The sequence below is a fragment of the Nicotiana tabacum genome, chromosome 16, assembly GCF_000715075.1.
Source record: "Nicotiana tabacum cultivar K326 chromosome 16, ASM71507v2, whole genome shotgun sequence".
Taxonomy (NCBI): domain Eukaryota; kingdom Viridiplantae; phylum Streptophyta; class Magnoliopsida; order Solanales; family Solanaceae; genus Nicotiana; species Nicotiana tabacum.
The window spans coordinates 40819203-40836335 of NC_134095.1; the positions used below are offsets into that span (position 1 = coordinate 40819203).

Consider the following 17133-nt stretch of genomic DNA (forward strand, 5'->3'; position numbering starts at 1 on the left):
AATATTGTAGGCCTTAGAGAGTGAAGTTTTGGCTATAAAAAGAGAGCTTTAACTCTCATTTCTACACACCAACAAAGAGAGAAAAAAGAGAGAGAGCAAGGTATTTCATAGAATATAAAAAAATAGTTTGTGAAGAAAAATAGAGTGTGAGAGATATTGTAGTGAGGTGGAAAAAGCAAAAGAGTATTTTTTCTTTTGAGGGTGTAGTGGTCTTAGGAGTATTTTGTAATCGTTACTACACAGTATAAAATTCCTCGCTATAGTGATATCAGTTGCTCTTCTTAGCCGTGATTTTTCTCTTATTCAGAAGGGTTTCCACGTAAAATCTTGGTGTCATTATTGCTGCATCTTTACTCTTGTTGATTTAACCATAACTTAGTGGTCCGCGTTTATCACTAATACTGTGAATATTATTTTTACGGGGTTTATTCCCAACACAATGATCAATAATGTTTGAAAACTTTGAAGACTAGGGGTTCAGATCATCGCAACGACAAAGCGTTAGGAGATTTCTTCTCATTTTTCTTAGCGTTGGTGGCCAGAGTTACCTGTTATTTTATGCTGACGGAAGATAGTATGTACCCGATAAAATATTCCTACACACAAACTAGCCTGAATACCATCATTAAATTTTATTTTTTTTAAAAAAAAAAGGTGTGGAAGATACATCTATAAAGCATGATTAATTAGTTTCGTGATGCTCTTGGCCCTATTCAATCGTGGGTTGTCTTTGCTCTGAGAATATTATTCAACTCTCCAAAGCAAATACGTGTCAGTGGTTATAGTTGAAAGCTGGAACATCAAGTCGTTAAGACAACAAGAACCATGCTTGTGTGGCTCAAAAGAATCTCTCCAAAGCCTTGAGTTTGACGTATGATCAAGGAATTTTTTCCTTCCACCGAAAGCACAATACATTTTTGGATTGTCTCTCCTCTTTAAGTCAAAATGATTCTTCTCTCCTCGATGAGATCATCTATACTTAACCAGAGGTATAAAGTTTGAGCTTTAGGAAATTCTTTTTTGATTAATGAACCTTACACGATGTATATACAAATTTTAATCAAACTATTGATTCTCGTAGCGGATGATTAACATAAAATCGGTATGAATTAGTCAAAATGTTTTAACTTAACATTTCAATTACCTTTCTTTATGTTCTATCCAACCACAAACAATCGATCCCTAGGGAGCAACAATAACAACAAGTGAGGCCAGGCAAAAATAATGTGTACGCAAACCTTACTCCCTACCTAGTGAAACTCCACTAAATTAGGTTAGTTATCCAAAGTTGTACTTCATGAAAACCGAAAAGATTAACACAACTCATTAGCAAACAGAACAAGAAGCGAAGTACATTTATAAAGGTGCAATCAATGTGGAAAAACATGTTAATTCAACAATTATAGAAAGACAAGCACCTGAAGCCACAAGTACCTGGCTTTCAAGCAGACTTCCATAACACAATGGAAATTGAGGAACAACCTCCACAATTTAACATGAATATCTTAATCACTCCTCTTTTGAAGAACAAAATAAAAATAATAAACAAAATTGAAACACACTGAACACCATGCTTTCTGGAATTGCATTGTCCATGAATATGAACCATGGTTTTTCGGATTGCACTGTCCACGAGTATGAAACAATTTAGGAAGGCGATGATGCCTAGAGCAGATCACTTGGCTTTGGAAGACTGATGTTGAGTTCGGCTTCTTAGCCTATGCCTGCTCTTTTGAGCAACACTGGCGCTGCTCCTATGCACGCTAGCAGATGAAGAAGCTCCAGTTCCAACTTTCCTGGTTGCTCTTCTATGAGTGCCCCGACTGCTACTGCCCAATGCTGCTTTTGCAACTGCTTCTGTTCCTACCTCTCGGGCTTTCTGTGCATTAATTGGCTGTTTGTTCAAGAAAGCTAGCTTTGGAAGCAAACTGCAAACTGTCTTCCGCAGTTGATCGTCACTTATATTGCTCTGGATTGGATTGCCCAATAGATTTAGAGCCAGCAGAGAGTTATAGTTTGCCACAAGCTGACCAAGTGCTTTAGTAGTTGTTATTTTATTGAAGCTCAAGTCTAGAACAGTCAGCTTCAGAAGTCTGTGCAGCCCTTCTATATCACTTATTTTGTTACCAGCCAAGTAGAGTTCTTTGATGGGCGTACAATTCGACAAACCTGATGCAATTTGAAGCCAAAGTCACATTTTTCAGGAGGTCTTTTAAGGATGTAAAACTGGGTTATATTGTCAGTCCCCTAACAAGACAGTTTATCCTCGGTGGAAGGTCTAAGGAAGCGACATACCTTGTCCAATTCGAGAGATTCTGTTGTAACTTAGGTCAAGCATGCGCAGGCGTGTCAATTCCCTGAGTCCTCCGATTGTGTGGATCTTGTTTTTTGATAAGTTGAGAACGTGCAGACCCCTTGGTAGTGATCCTGGAGTTATTTGAACTGCATTGCCGCAAGAAACATATATTATGTTAGCTTTCTATGACCATTTTCTTTAGCCTTAAGTTAGTTTAGTACGAATTATCCTTTGATTACATACCTATGAAGTTGCCTGATAAATTGACAGATCGAAGGCTAGATAAGTGTGACATTGCAGGGATAACTTTCAGACCAGCACCGGCAATGTGAGCAACCGTTGAAGACAGGTTGAGAGACCGGATGACAGTATTAGCATGTGCAACCTCTTCTGAGACATTTGTATTTGGGTGTGGGCTGATGAGAGATGAGTTTCTTGCTGGTGATTTACCAGCATCAAGAGAAGGTGGGAGATCCATGTCATCTTCAACAAGATCATGTTCATCAATTAAGCATGGTGGATGAACAGGAAGCTCGCTCACCCATTCACTAATTCTCATAAATCTAGAGGATTCTTCAGGGAAAGCAACCCACTGATTCTGCGGCCAAAAACCACTTGCTCCTTGGAAGTCAACTAAGACATCCTTGCCCTTGTCGTAGCGCCCTTTGTTCAAGGATTCTGCAGTGAATGAACCAGGAGACCCCAAGTTGCTCAATTCCATGCCTTTCCCTAGTTCTAGTGTGTCCGAGGAGTACCCGCCCTGTTGGTTTAGAGCCATCTTAGCAAGGATTGGGTGTTGTTTGATACCACCTGTTCCTTGTACATTTCTATGGCTCCATAGAAATAATTTCCACCATAAATTTCGACTTCTTGATGGTAGGAGTTGGCTTGAAGAATGCTTCTTCAACATAACTTTGTCAGCGCTGCGATGTGTCAACACGGATGCTGGACTTCCCAAAGTCATCTTCTCAGCTAATCTCTGCATCTCATCAAAAGATTGGGATTTCGAGAGTGATAGCTGGTCACTCATTTTAGTGAACATATCCCTAATTGCTAAATCGGAGCAGGAGCGCTGAAGCCTTGGAGAAGCCCAAGATTCTACTTTATCAAACCCCGGGTCACTAATGTGTCCACTTTTCATTATCTCCACAACCTCTTCATCTTTCTCAGATTTCTTATGATACCGGTCATTCGTTTCACATTCAAATGAGCAATTAAGATTAATCTCTTTGCTGAATGATTGATCATACTCGTCATTTGAGTTATGAACGCGTGCTTGAAGATCAAAATCAGAGTTGTCCCTCTTCATCGACAAGCTCTCGTCATGCTCATCTTCCCCTTCATACGCCACCTCTTCTGTATCTCCCTTAACAGGACTTTCATGATTCATTACCTTGACATTGGTCCTAGAACTCCCAAAAGGTAAAGGAACAAGAAAAGAAGATGATTTGGAGTCATCAGTTTTAGCAGTAGATTTCACAGGACTTTCAACTGGTGAAGTCACATCAGTAGTTTTTGGAACTCTCTTATCTCCCTAAAATGAACAAAACATAAAAATGAGAAAAAATGTTAACTTTAACATGCATACTAAAAGAAAAGAAAAAATTGGTACCCACCTTATCTTTCCTGTTTCTCCTTACTGGACCACGGAAGCAGTTGCAAATTGCCATTTCTTTGTTCCAATTTGTTAGCTCTTCTAATCTTACTAATCTTTGTTACCCCCACAAAAAAAAAAAGTTTTGATCTTTGAAAATTTTCAATTCAAAAGATGGAATCTTGAAACAAGTCAGAGCTCAGAGTGTGAAAGGCAAATTAGCCATAATCAATAGGCAAACACCAAAGCCATGAAAGAGACCAATTTGGAGAAGAAGAAAGATAATTAACAAGTGAAATTCCAACAAGTGTTCTTCTTCTAGCCTCAACCCTATCCCATTCAAAAGGGGGAGAGGACTTCACTGAAGTATATGCCAGAGTGTTAATATCTGCTGCTTCTATCCAGAAGCTTCACCAAAATAATTCCCCTGCTCATACATTAACAACAAGAAAAAAAAAACCCCATTAAAATTCCAGAACCTGATTCAAATAAATAAAGTAAAACTCATAACCTTTATAACTACTACTCCTACATTTTTAGTTGCTTACAGCTCTAAATTGGTATGCAGTCTGAAGATTCTGAACAAACAATAAAAAGGGTTTTTACAACCTAAGAAATCTTGAAAAGGGCTGGAATCTTGACAGAATTGAGAAATAAAATCCATAGGTAGTATCAATTAAATTTGTACCTGTCCAAGAAATAGTATGCCAGGTTGTGACTTTGAGGAAACAAAACTTGCTGAAAAATCCTAGGATCAAAAATGGGTGTCAAAAAATTAATTAGATTTGTCAAAACTGGGAGTCAAGAGGGGGTTAGGGGTATTTTGTGCAGGGTGAAGAAAAAAGGAAGAAGAGACTAGAAATAGGTAGGAGAGAGAAAGGGGTAGACAGATACGCGCAAATTACACGGTCACCTGCGGCCACACAACATGCTGCTGTTGCTGCTTACTTTTTAAGTATTTTTGGGGCCCTTTTCCTTTGCTAACATATAGAAGAAATCTTCTTCTTTTTTTTCATTTATTAGGGTATGTTTGAAAAGCATGTATACTTACTTAATTATGTAATTATTAGGATAGTAATTACATATTCCATTAATTTTAGAGCATGTTTGGGAAGCCACCTTGAAAATAAATTTGGGTATAATTAAATATAATTACACAGTTTGATATGTTTGTTTGATCAAGTAATTACTTGATCAGCATGGAATTAGGTGTAATTGGAGGGGTGTAATTACACTCTCCAATTCTCAGGGGAGGTGAGAATTGGTGATAACTACACTGTGTAATTACAAGGTTGTTTTTAGTTTCTTTCCTTTTTATTTTTGTTTTTATTTTAATTTATTTTTTATAACATTTTATTTCTATTAGTTTAATTTTTTAATTTTATTTTACTTTTAAATTTCTTTTGAAATTTTAATATATATATATATTTTTTGTACATTATTTATCTTTTATTTCTCTACCTTTATTTCTTATGATTCCAGGTAATTGCTTATATTTTATTTTTTATTTATTTTATCATTCTATTTTTTGAAACTACACCTCCTAATATTAGAAATAATGAGTCATGAACAAACTTGGCATATAATGAGCGATGCATTTAAAGTGAAATTTCGTTGCTGAATGTGGTTATAACTTATCATGTTTCATAATCTTAAGTTGCAGCGGAACTTATTATTATTATGTTGGAGTTTGACATATGTTAAACAATTTTATTTTATTTTGAATTTTGACAATGTATTCATGGTTCCAATTTGCTTGTTTTAGTAGTATTGACTCACATTGCATGTTGTTCATTTTTTAGTTAGAATTGATAGATTAGTTTTGTCAAACATTTGAATAATGTTATGACATTATATTTATAAATATTAATTTATTTTATCAAACATGAATGATGTTCTTACAAAACGATATTTTTTAGTTTTTGTAAGTATCTAAACTAAATATTATTAATTTAAAAAATATATATAAATTATTTTTACAATATTAGTTATAAATATATGATTACTAATTAACATATATTCACGAAAAAATATACATCTTAAATACCAAATATAATATCATTTATACTTATTACAATTTATACGCATATATTTATTATATTAACTTTTAAGTTTTGATAATTACTTCATTTAAAATTTAATCTAACTGTGTAATTACACTTGTGCAATCAAACAGTAAACTTGTAATTACAGTGTAATTATATAATGACAAACAAACAGGTCGTCGTAATTACACAACTGTATAATTACTAGGTTGTGTAATTACACCAATTCCAATTACCCGGTGGCTTTCCAAATAGTATAATATTATGATGACTTGTTTGTTAAAATATAATTATAGTATAATTTTTACTATCATGTTTGATTGAATAAGTGTAATTACATAATTAAATAAATTTTTGTTCATATTAACTTATCAAAATATATTAAATAATTATAAATTAATGAATAATATCTTAAAAGTAGTATGTATCTTCCAAATAAATAATATTTAATTAATCAATAACAATTTAATTTTTTTCTAACTCATTAGTGTGTGATAAATGCATGTATATAGGAAGTGCTATATACTAGTACTATTTAGATCAGGTATTTAAACTATGTTTTTTTAGAATAAAAGTATTAATAAATATTTAAAAATTAGTAACTAGTATCAGAAAGAATTATCGGTATCTTGATTATCTTTTAAATAAATAATATCTTAACTTAAAATAATTAATAAAATTTTCAATTAGGAATTTAATTTTTTTACTAACTCGTATGAGTAAAATATGAAATTTGTGATTTGTTGTACTTTTTAAATAATAAAAAGATAAATATGAGTTTAGAAGGGTTTTTTTTAATACTGACTATTTTATACTAATGAATAGAAAACAAAGTACATGTTATGAAATAAAAGTAATTTAGTAACATAAACAAGAAATAAAAGCAATTTAGTAAAACATGAACAAAAAATAGAGATAGAGAGAAGGAAGAGATTTTCTTCTTCAATTGTGTGTATTTTTCCATCTATTACAAGGCCTTTATATAGGCATAAAAAGTGAAGAAAATATGTCATGGAATATGTCATTGAACATACAAAATATGTTATTGAATATGTCATTAAGCATTTGAGATCAAGATCATGGAAGAAGAGTAGACATCCACCATAATGTGATATTTATCATAACGCTCCCCCTTGGATGTCCATAGATAATGTGCCTCGTTAAAACCTTACTAGGAAAAAACCCTATGGGAAAAAATCCTAGTGAAGGAAAAAGAGTACACATATTTAAAAATAGCTTTTTGGTTGCCTCGTTAAAAACCTTGCAAGGAAAAACCCAGTAGGACAAAACCTTGTAAGGGAAAAAGAGTACAACGCGTATTAATTCCCCCCTGATGAGAGCATCAATTCACATCCTTGATCATTCACATCCCAATCTTGTACACTAGTTTCTTGAAAGTTGACGTCGGTAGAGATTTGATGAACAAATCAACCATATTATCACTTGAACGAATCTGTTGCACATTGATATCGCCATTCTTTTGAAGATCATGTGTGAAAAATAACTTTGGTGAAATGTTATAGACCTCAACCAAATACATTCTCGACTTGCTTCATGAATAGCAATTATCTCAGCATGATTAGAATAAGTGGCCATGATTGATTGCTTAGTCGATCACCAAGATATGACAGTGCCTCCACATGTAAACACATAGCATGTTTGAGATCAAGCCTTGTGTGTGTGTTAGATAAATACCCCACATCAGCATAACCAACAAGATCGGTATTGCAATTATTGCCATAAAATAAGCCCACATCGGTAATCCCCCTTAGATAACGCAATATGTGCTTGATTTCATTCCAATGTTTCCTTGAGCGGAGTTATATCTTGCTAAGACATTAACTGAAAAAGTTATGTCAGGCCTTGTAGTGTTAGCAAGATATATTAGCGCACCAATTGCATTAAGATATGAGTACTTTAGGACCAAGAAGCTCTTCATTATTTTCATGAGGTCGGAGTGGATCTTTATTTATATCGAGTAATCTTACAACCATTGGGGTACTTAATGGATGTGCTTTATCCACATAGAAGCTCTTTAAAATCTTTTTAGTATATGCTGATTGATTAATAAAATTTTTATCTTTCATATACTCAATTTGTAGACCAAGACAAAAAGTCTTTCCAAGATCTTTTATTTCAAATTCTTTCTTTAAACAGTCTACTGCTTTATGAAGTTGTCTGGGAGTTGTAATGATATTTGAATCATCAACATACCCAGAGATTATAACAAATTCAAATCCAGATCTTTTTATAAAGATACAAGGACAAATTGAATCATTTTTGTACCCTTCTTTCAATAGGTACTCACACAGGCGTTTATACCACATGCGCCCTGATTGTTTCAATCCGTATAAGAATTTTTGAAGCTTTATTTAATAAATTTCTTGGAAACATTAATATACTTCAGAACAATTTTAATCCTTCAATGATTTTCATTATACGCATATCAAGTTTTCATGTATTGCCAGATTAAAACCTGAAATGATTATATCCACCATAAGAGACACATGTCTCCATATAATCAATGTGAGATATTTACTAATTTTCTTGTGTCACAAGTCGTCTTTATGTCTATCGACTTGAACCTTTTGCACAAGAACACATTTATACCTCCATTGGCTTTATACTTTCAGGTGTTGGGACTATTCGCCTAACTTCACATTTTTTCAAGTGAAGTCAATTTTCATTGCGTATTTTTCATTTGGCCAATTATTTATCGGTCAAAATTTCATGACAGATTTTAGCTCAAGATCCTCGTCAATATTAATAATATTGAGTGCTACATTATGTTAACAATATCATCGATGATCACTCTACGTCGATTCCATTATTACCTAATAAAGACATAACTTAGTGATATCTCTTTATCTCATTATTTTCAGGTAATTGAGCCTCTCACATGAGGTCTTACGAAGTGTTATGTCGTGGTACTCTTCTAGAGCGCTTGCCTCCTTATTATGACCATCTTGAACATTTGCCCCTCTCCTTCTTCAAGGAGTTTTATCTTTGGAACCGATTGGTCTGTTACGCTTCATGCGTGCCATAGACTCTGTCTCTCATGGACTTTATTCTATTTGGAGCATTAACAGCTGAAATATGACATTTAGCTTTGGGTCAGCAAATGCTTCTGGCAATAATTTATAAATTAATTATCACTTGAACTTCAAGTTCATATTTTCTTGTACGAGGATCTATATGTATTCATAATAATTCATTTCAGGTATCACTTTCTCATCTATCCATTTTCTCCCCCTAATGTTGGAATCACCAACACATTTCCCAACCTTCTTTGGGAACCCATCTTTGTGCATTGTGGTGGCATAATTAAATCATATAGCACATTCATATTTCTATATAGAAATTATTTGGTTCCTGACCCTGAACCGATTATGATAGGGAGAAATTTTCATAACTTGGCTAGATGCATATAAGTGCTGGTGTATATTAAATAATACATCTCATACCAAATTTCATTTTTGGGAGTTTTGTTCTCATAACCAATGATTTAGCTATAATTGGAGGCATACAATTTCCGTTAAACTAACCTAGATTTAAACCAGTATTATCAAGATAAATCATCATAATTTATATTCTGGAACTGTGCTCTAATAATTTGAGCTAGCAATCTTTCAAAAGTCAAATTGCAAGTTGATAACAAATGCACATGTGACCATAGAATAGATGCATCTATTAAAATCATATAATAGTAAACGGTCCACATGGCAGGTGACTGGGCCCATATATTTATCATCTTATATTCGTTCCAGAAATCAAGGGATTCAATCCCAACCTTAACTGGTATATCATGAGAATAAGCAACACAAGAGAATTCTTGAAGAATCTTCTATTCTTCAATATATGTCAATGTAATTCTTAATTAATTTTTTGCATCATAATTGAACCGGGATGGTCAACCGGTCATGCCAACTAATATTTATTTTAATAAACCTCTAGTTTACTTGTGGCATATAATTCCAGCATCATGTTTATATTTGTGTAGTACAAATAGAAAGAAAATCGGGTAATCTTTCATATTACCCGGTATGATTATAGAAATATGAAAATATTCAATCTTCCTTTCATTTATAGCCTCAATATGCCAATCACTTTGACTTATACATTTGAAATTCAAAAAGTTTCTTTTGAGACTTTACAATATCAATGTCATGAATAATTTTATTCATCCGGATAGTAACAAATTAGTTTTTTCGGAGCTCTTAACAACTTTTGTACTACAAGATCTTTTATCATACCATTCATATGGTAAATGTCTCCTTCACTGAGAAAATTATATCATAATAAATTGTCATGGCCAAAATTATCATAAGCAAAATCATTTCTTGCTTTAATTTTGCCTTTAATAATTTTTTATAAGGCATGCCAAAATATTTTGGCGTATCACATGTACGCGACCAATGACATATTCATGTAACCACACAATAATATTTATTCTCTTTATTTCACTCAAACCTCCCTTAAAGGTGAGTTGTGTGCTATCCATCCAACCATGCCTTGCATGTCTTTATTCATTACTTTTATCACATATTACCACATTCACCTTTAGGAATGGGTCAGCATTCTTAATGCTTATCACAAGTCACATTCTCTTCAAGGAATGAATCATAATGAGCGATGTGGTTCATACCAATTTGATGGTAAACATTGCCTTCACATTTTGAAGGACTATTTTGAGAATCCTTATTGTTCTCCTTTTATAATCATTGTGATGATTATTATTATTGGAATGCTAGCTCACATTCATTGTTCAACCACTTGTCTTCGTTTAGACTTATTATGCACTGCTACCACATTCACTTCAAGAATAGAGCTAATCAAGTGGGACAATTTTCATGCCTTTTCATGAAAAATATATTATTTTTCTTTAGTCTTCATTATATCATCAATATGGTACATTGAAACTCAAACCCAATGTCTTACCAATATAATGGCATGTTAGGCCATAATAAATTGGGACTCAAACCTAACTCTTATCATTATGGAGCATCAGGACTTGATCTTGATGTCTTACCCTCAATCAATTGCATAATAGGCTAAACAATATTGAGATTCATTCTCAAGCCTTAATTTCAATCACATGTCAATAAAATTGTACACAACTAATTTGCAACTTAACAAATCAAATTTGTTTTCTTAAATGAGTGTACAAATTTCAAATCAGCGTAAAGCTTTATCAATTATTTGTAGCATCTATATGAAATACAACCGTTTGTAGTCAGAATATTTCTTCTAAATTCTATTAGAGTTTAATTGGATCATAAAACCATTGTCATAATATTTATTGAGCCTCTCTCGAAAATATTGTTGTTTTCGGGGTATACCCTACCTATTGGATTTGATTTAACGCCATGACTTTCCTTCACTCAATTCAACCAAGCAATTAATGAATAAATTTATCAAAAGTACAACATATAGGTAACAACACATATATAGTACTAATATATAAATTCACATTTATATTACCTGAAAAGTGACATTATAGGTAACAACTTACCAGTTGTAGCTTATGCATCATTCATATAAAATACTTGAAAATGGTAAGTTAGTAACAAGCATCAAGTAGATCATGGATACTCGAAAATACCTCTTCTAGTAGTCATACTAATCACTGTTTGCTTTCAAATGATACGATCATAAATTATGAAGTATACTTTCTCAGTAGCTGATTTGTTTTCCAAATTTCAAAGAAATAATTAATCAACCTAGATAAAGATGTGAAGTATTTCTTGTTTTCTTCAAGATGATTTATGTTTCTAATCAGTATGACATTTTTTTATTCTCCCCCTTTTTTTGGTACTATATGCAAGTGCAAAAATCCAAAAGGAAAAAATATTCATCCAAGTAAAAGAAAATGTTAAAAGCGGTAGGACAAATTTAAGATAGTTAACACACAAATATGCATAAGACAACTTATATAAGATATCCTTGGTTACCATGACATGCCTCATATCAACAATTAATTGCTACTATGATTTTCATATATAGAACTTCGAAAATTTTATTTCATTCATGCGATATGAAAGATGTAATATTAATATATGCTTATGTAATATATGTATGGTATGAAGTTGTGTGCATGCGAGACATTAGAGGAATGACAAGTATAAGATAACCATACCTTCTTATGTTTCATTACTTACCATATGCGGTTTCTCTTTACTTTCAACCATGAAATGATATGTATGGCTTCTGATTGCAATCTTTCCGGATGTAGGACAAGTTTGTAGATATATATAAAATTGGTTAGAGACTCGTGCTGATAACGTGTTATGAAATAAAAGCAATTTAGTAAAACATAAACAAGAAATAAAAGCAATTTAGTAAAACATGAACAAGAAATAGAGATAGAGAGAAGGAAGAAATTTTCTTCTTCAATTGTGTGTATTTTCCTATTTATTACAAGGCTTTTATATAGGCATAAAAAGTGAAGAAAATATGTCATGGAATATGAACATACAAAATATGTCATTAAGCATTTGAGATCAAGATCATGGAAGAAGAGTAGACATCCACCATAATGTGATATTTATCATAACAGTACATTCCATTGATTGGATTTGATTTCTACCGCTCTTTTAAAAAACGTTTTCTTTGAACCTTCTTTTTTGGGAGAAAAAAATCATAAAGATTCTTAAAAACAACAATCAAATACTCCATCTGTTTCAGTTTATGTGAACCTATTTCTTTTTTGGTCCGTTCCAAAAAGAATGAACCCTTTCTAAATTTGGTAACAATTTTGCTTAAAGTTACAACTTTACCCTTAATGAGAAGCTTTTATAACTACACAAATACTCTGGGCCCCATTTGGACTTGTTTAGGACCACAAATTCCAAAAGTCTTTATTTTTTTTAAACTTTGTGCTCAATCAAACAGGTTCACATAAATTAGAACGGAGGGAGTATATGTTTTTGTAAGAAACATTTGCAAAACACTTTTTCAGTAATCATTTAATTAAAGAAAAAAAAAACGGTTCGTCAAATGGAAGTGCTTTTCATTCCTGCTTACCTCTTCTGGAAAATGGTAACGTAATACTTTAAAATATTTTTGTCATTTCCACTCCTTAAATTTTACCTTATCTCTTTCTCTTCCTTCTTAAATATCCAACCACAGCTATTTTATTTGTTATTTTGCCTCCAAACAACATCTTTTGTTCCAATAATTTTATTTAATACCAAAAACATATACAGTCAAACATCTCTATAACAGTCTCATTTGTTCTGAAATTTTTTGGTTGCTATAGTGAAGTATTGTTATAGAAGACATATATTATAACATAATATAATATTCAGTACCGAGAATAACTCGACTTTTACAGTGAATGACTATTATATAGTACATTATTTGCTACCAGTGAGCAGAAAAGAACTAAAAATCTATTACTAGCTTATAGTCGGATCACTCAAAATTGAATAAAAAAATTAAAGTATGATGACGACCCCTATTATCGGAAAAAACTTACCCACACCCGATGTATACACCAAGCTAATAATTAAATGATACTTATCACCTTATTTAATTATAAACTTGTAGTATTTAAACATAGTTAACTCCATCTAATTTTTATATAATCTTAAATAATAATAACAATATAATAATAATCTTCAATGTTTTCTAGCTATTTGTTGGTCCACGGCAATATCGTAAGGGAGCAAATCAAGGCTAACAAATTTCTCATTAACCACCCTGTAAACGGGTAAAATTGGGCTTGCCCGATTTTGTCATTATTTCGAGATCAGAGAACTGCATTGAGGGTCAGCCTTGTCGAGATCGAGGTCCCCGATGATCGAGATCGGATATGACCAGCTTCGAGAGGAACACAATAACGGAAAGGCGAAATATCCGTAACCGGTTAGAGATCATGGCGGAAATTTCGGAATGGATCAAATCAAAGGCAGTTATTTATATCAATCATGGGATTTATTTCTGCAATTAGAATTGTACCTCAATTAGGATTCCTCTAGTATATAAAGAGGGATCCCCATCATTTGTAGGCTGTCCCACATTCATACAGATTAAGGCAATATAATATTTCTTTCTTCTGCTCATCAACTTACAACTGTTGTTCTTTAACTGTTCTTGTTTCACTACTCTCGAGGGTTCATCAGCTCGAGAATATTGTCTGAACATCGATTTGTTTTATATTTTTGTCAATTTCATCACTTATCTCTATATTAATCAATTGGTATTATGTGAAATCATGTATCCTTAAAACCGCACTATTAGTTTAATTGTTACTCGATTTTTAGGGTAAACAGTTTGGCGCCCACCGTGGGGCTAAGGATAATAGTGATTGCTTAATATTTTAGCCTTCATAACTCACACTGCTTTTACGCTTGTTATTGTGAGTAATTTTTATTTCGGGAATCAACAAGTCAAACTCTCAAGGAGTACTCACTCACACTGACACTGACCTTGGTCTTCATGGCAAAAACGAGCATGTAGTCGCCCCAGGAAACGGTGTACCTCCAATCAATCCCGACGCACCACAGGTCGTAGATCCTGTTGATGTCAATTCTCATGTCTCCATTCGTAGAGATTTAGGCGCCGACCCTCAAAATATCGTCCGCAGAGACACTCGAGCAGCTGATCGGAATACATAAAATGGTGGAGAAGGCAGAATTAGCCTTCGAATGATATTTGACATGCTACAAACTCAGCAGGCTGCAATAGCACAACTCTAGAATCGGGCACCAAACAGAATTGAACTCGATACATCGCAGGAAGTTGTTCATAGGATCGAACCAGTACAGGAGAAATTGAACGATAATGGATCTGGGACTGATCCCGCCGTTATGAAGATGCTTGATCGGTTCCAACCCTATACCTAGGGGTGTTCATAAAAATCCGAAAAATCGAACCAAACCAAAAACCAAACCAAACCGATCAAAAAAATCGATAATTTTTGGTTTTGAATTTTAAAAACCGATCAAATTTGGTTTGGTTTTGGTTTTAATCAGAAAAAAACCGAACCAAACCGACTATTGGAGTAGCTATTCCAAATTTATTATTACACCTATATATGTATGTATATTGTTATACAAAGTTTCAAAAAATTTATGGTAAATGTTAATAGTTTACACTTTTAATATAGTTCTTTACCTTTACATTCTAGTTTAATTGGTAGTTTTCTTTTGTTTAGTGTAAAAATCCATTTCGTGTTAAAAATAACATATTTTTAATTGAGTCCTTAAATTATTCATCGCTATTTGATTCAATTAATCATCAATATATTTTGATAAATAATAGATTTCTCCAAAGGCCAATTGATTTGATAGTGTTACATTGAAAATGTGATCGCCGGAATATGTGTTTGGTAGTGTATGTCTTATATTTAAGAAAAAACTGACAAATAATCAGAAAAAACGAAAAACCGACATAAATCGAATCGAGAAAAAATATTTAGAAAACCGACTTACTTGGTTTGGTTTCTTTTTAGGGAAAAATCGATCCAAACTGAACCATGAACACCCCTACCTATACCACTATAAAATGACAAGAGCGGCCGATGCAGCTTTTACCCGAAAGATCGGGATCGAACCCATAGAGAGCTAAGATAGCTTTGGAATTGGGTTCCTATCTAATTCTAGCAATGTGCGATGTTCTTAATTACACTTCCAATCATTCTTTGTTTGTTTACTATTCTACTTTAATACTAATGATACAGAAAAATAAGGTAAGTATGATAATTTTGTAATGTTTTCTTAATTGGTCTAAAAGCACTAGGGAAGTGACTTATACCTAGGTGAGTATCTAACGTGATCTAAAACTTAGGGCAAACTTGTCATTGTAAGCACGTGATTTTTTCCCTATGAAAGAATTACTCCCAAAAAATTCAAAATAAAACGATTTTTTCCTTGGTGTGCAATTTTTGAATTTTTGTGGTATTTTTGTATAATTATTTGTATTTTTGTCTGTGCATGTTTATTTGTTAAATTAATAAAAAATATAAAAATATGTCGCATTTGCATTTAGGATTTGATCCTACAATTGTTGGTAATTAAGTTTGTTTTACAAAAAATAAAAATCACAAAAATTGGCATCTTTTGCATTTTTTTAGCATTTAATGTCCAATTGTACAATTTCATGCTTAATTATTACTTAATTGTGTGTTAATTGTTATTGGGAGGTAATTTGCGCTTTTATAACTTAATTTAGTTCTATATAATAATTTAAGGATTTTTAGAATTTAGTTTTAGAAAAATAAAAGAAGAAAAGAGAGCAAAAAATATAAAGAAACTCGGAATTGGGCTCTTCTTCAAATTCATGTCACATGCCCGAAAAATAACCAACCTTCCTCATGACCCGGTCCATCTCGACACGGGTCGACCCGGTCCGCTCCATAACCCAAAGACCCAACACCCCCTATCTTACATTTTCACAAAACAAACTAAAAACCCCTAAAAACCAAAACCTAAAACACTACCCATCCGCCACCCCCCCTCTTTTTCTTTCTTCTTCTTCAAGCTCCACCATCACCTCCCATGGCTGCCCGGCGACCACCCTCCAAACGACCCCTCCAGCAACGCAGCCACACACGGCAACCATGGCTGCTTCCTCTTTCTTCTTCTTCTTCTTCGTTCCTAGCTCCACCATGAACGACCAACAACCATGGTTGTTGTTTCTTCGTCTTCATCAGTCCGTCGACCTCCAGTCCAAAAACGAGCTCCACCAAGCAACCAAACAGTCCGCCATTGCTACTGCTTCATCTCCTTGTCCCCAGCTGCCCCGTCGACGACTATAATGCCATTGTTGCTGCCTTCGTCGAGCTCCAACCTCACGCTGCTGCTTCAACATCCAGCAGCAACCAGTTCATCGTTGGTCAGTCGTTGTTCATGGTTTCAATCCGGTTAGTGGGTTTGAGTTTTATTTTTGTCCGTATTTTGTTTTTGATATTCTCGAATCTAAAATCGGTAAATGTTTGATTTTTATTTTGTTCGTGTTCATTGTTTTGTTAATTTTTCAGTTTGTTCATGTGAAATTGTTAGTTTAATGTCGTTAGATTCAAATTGAAGTTTAATTAATTATTTCTTCAGTTTGTTTCATGTGTTGTTATGTATTTTTTTTTTCAGAAATTGTTAATGTTGTTTAAATCATTTGAATCCGTTGTTTGTTGTTTAATATAGATTTAATTCGTGTTCATTTTGTTTGAAGTTCATTTTTAATTCAGTGATTTAATGTGA

At 33.2% G+C, this 17133-nt stretch overlaps 1 protein-coding gene across 2 annotated transcripts; it reads right to left on the minus strand.

Moving 5' to 3' along the window:
• Nucleotides 1–1326: 1326 nt before the first annotated feature.
• On the minus strand, nt 1327–4877 carry LOC107779798 (uncharacterized). Of its 2 annotated transcripts, none has more exons than XM_016600283.2 (5): nt 4579–4877; nt 3913–4317; nt 2540–3830; nt 2296–2442; nt 1327–2169 (listed from the first exon to the last, which is right to left on the minus strand). In XM_016600283.2, the coding sequence occupies exons 2-5, from the start codon at nt 3964–3966 to the stop codon at nt 1676–1678; spliced, it is 1986 nt and encodes a 661-aa protein (XP_016455769.2). In that variant the 5' UTR covers nt 3967–4317; nt 4579–4877; the 3' UTR covers nt 1327–1675. The 2 variants fall into 2 exon arrangements, with proteins under 2 accessions (XP_016455769.2, XP_075088855.1); XM_075232754.1 differs by lacking the exon at nt 4579–4877 and adding an exon at nt 4423–4463.
• Nucleotides 4878–17133: the final 12256 nt, after the last annotated feature.

Coding starts and splice junctions, on each gene's coding strand:
- LOC107779798 (XM_016600283.2), bottom strand. CDS start 3,966: ATGGCAATTTGCAACTGCTTCCGTGGTCCAGTAAGGAGAAACAGGAAA. Junction 2,443..2,539: donor TTTATCAGGCAACTTCATAG/GTATGTAATCAA, acceptor GCGGCAATGCAG/TTCAAATAACTCCAGGATCA. Junction 2,170..2,295: donor AATCTCTCGAATTGGACAAG/GTATGTCGCTTC, acceptor AAATTGCATCAG/GTTTGTCGAATTGTACGCCC.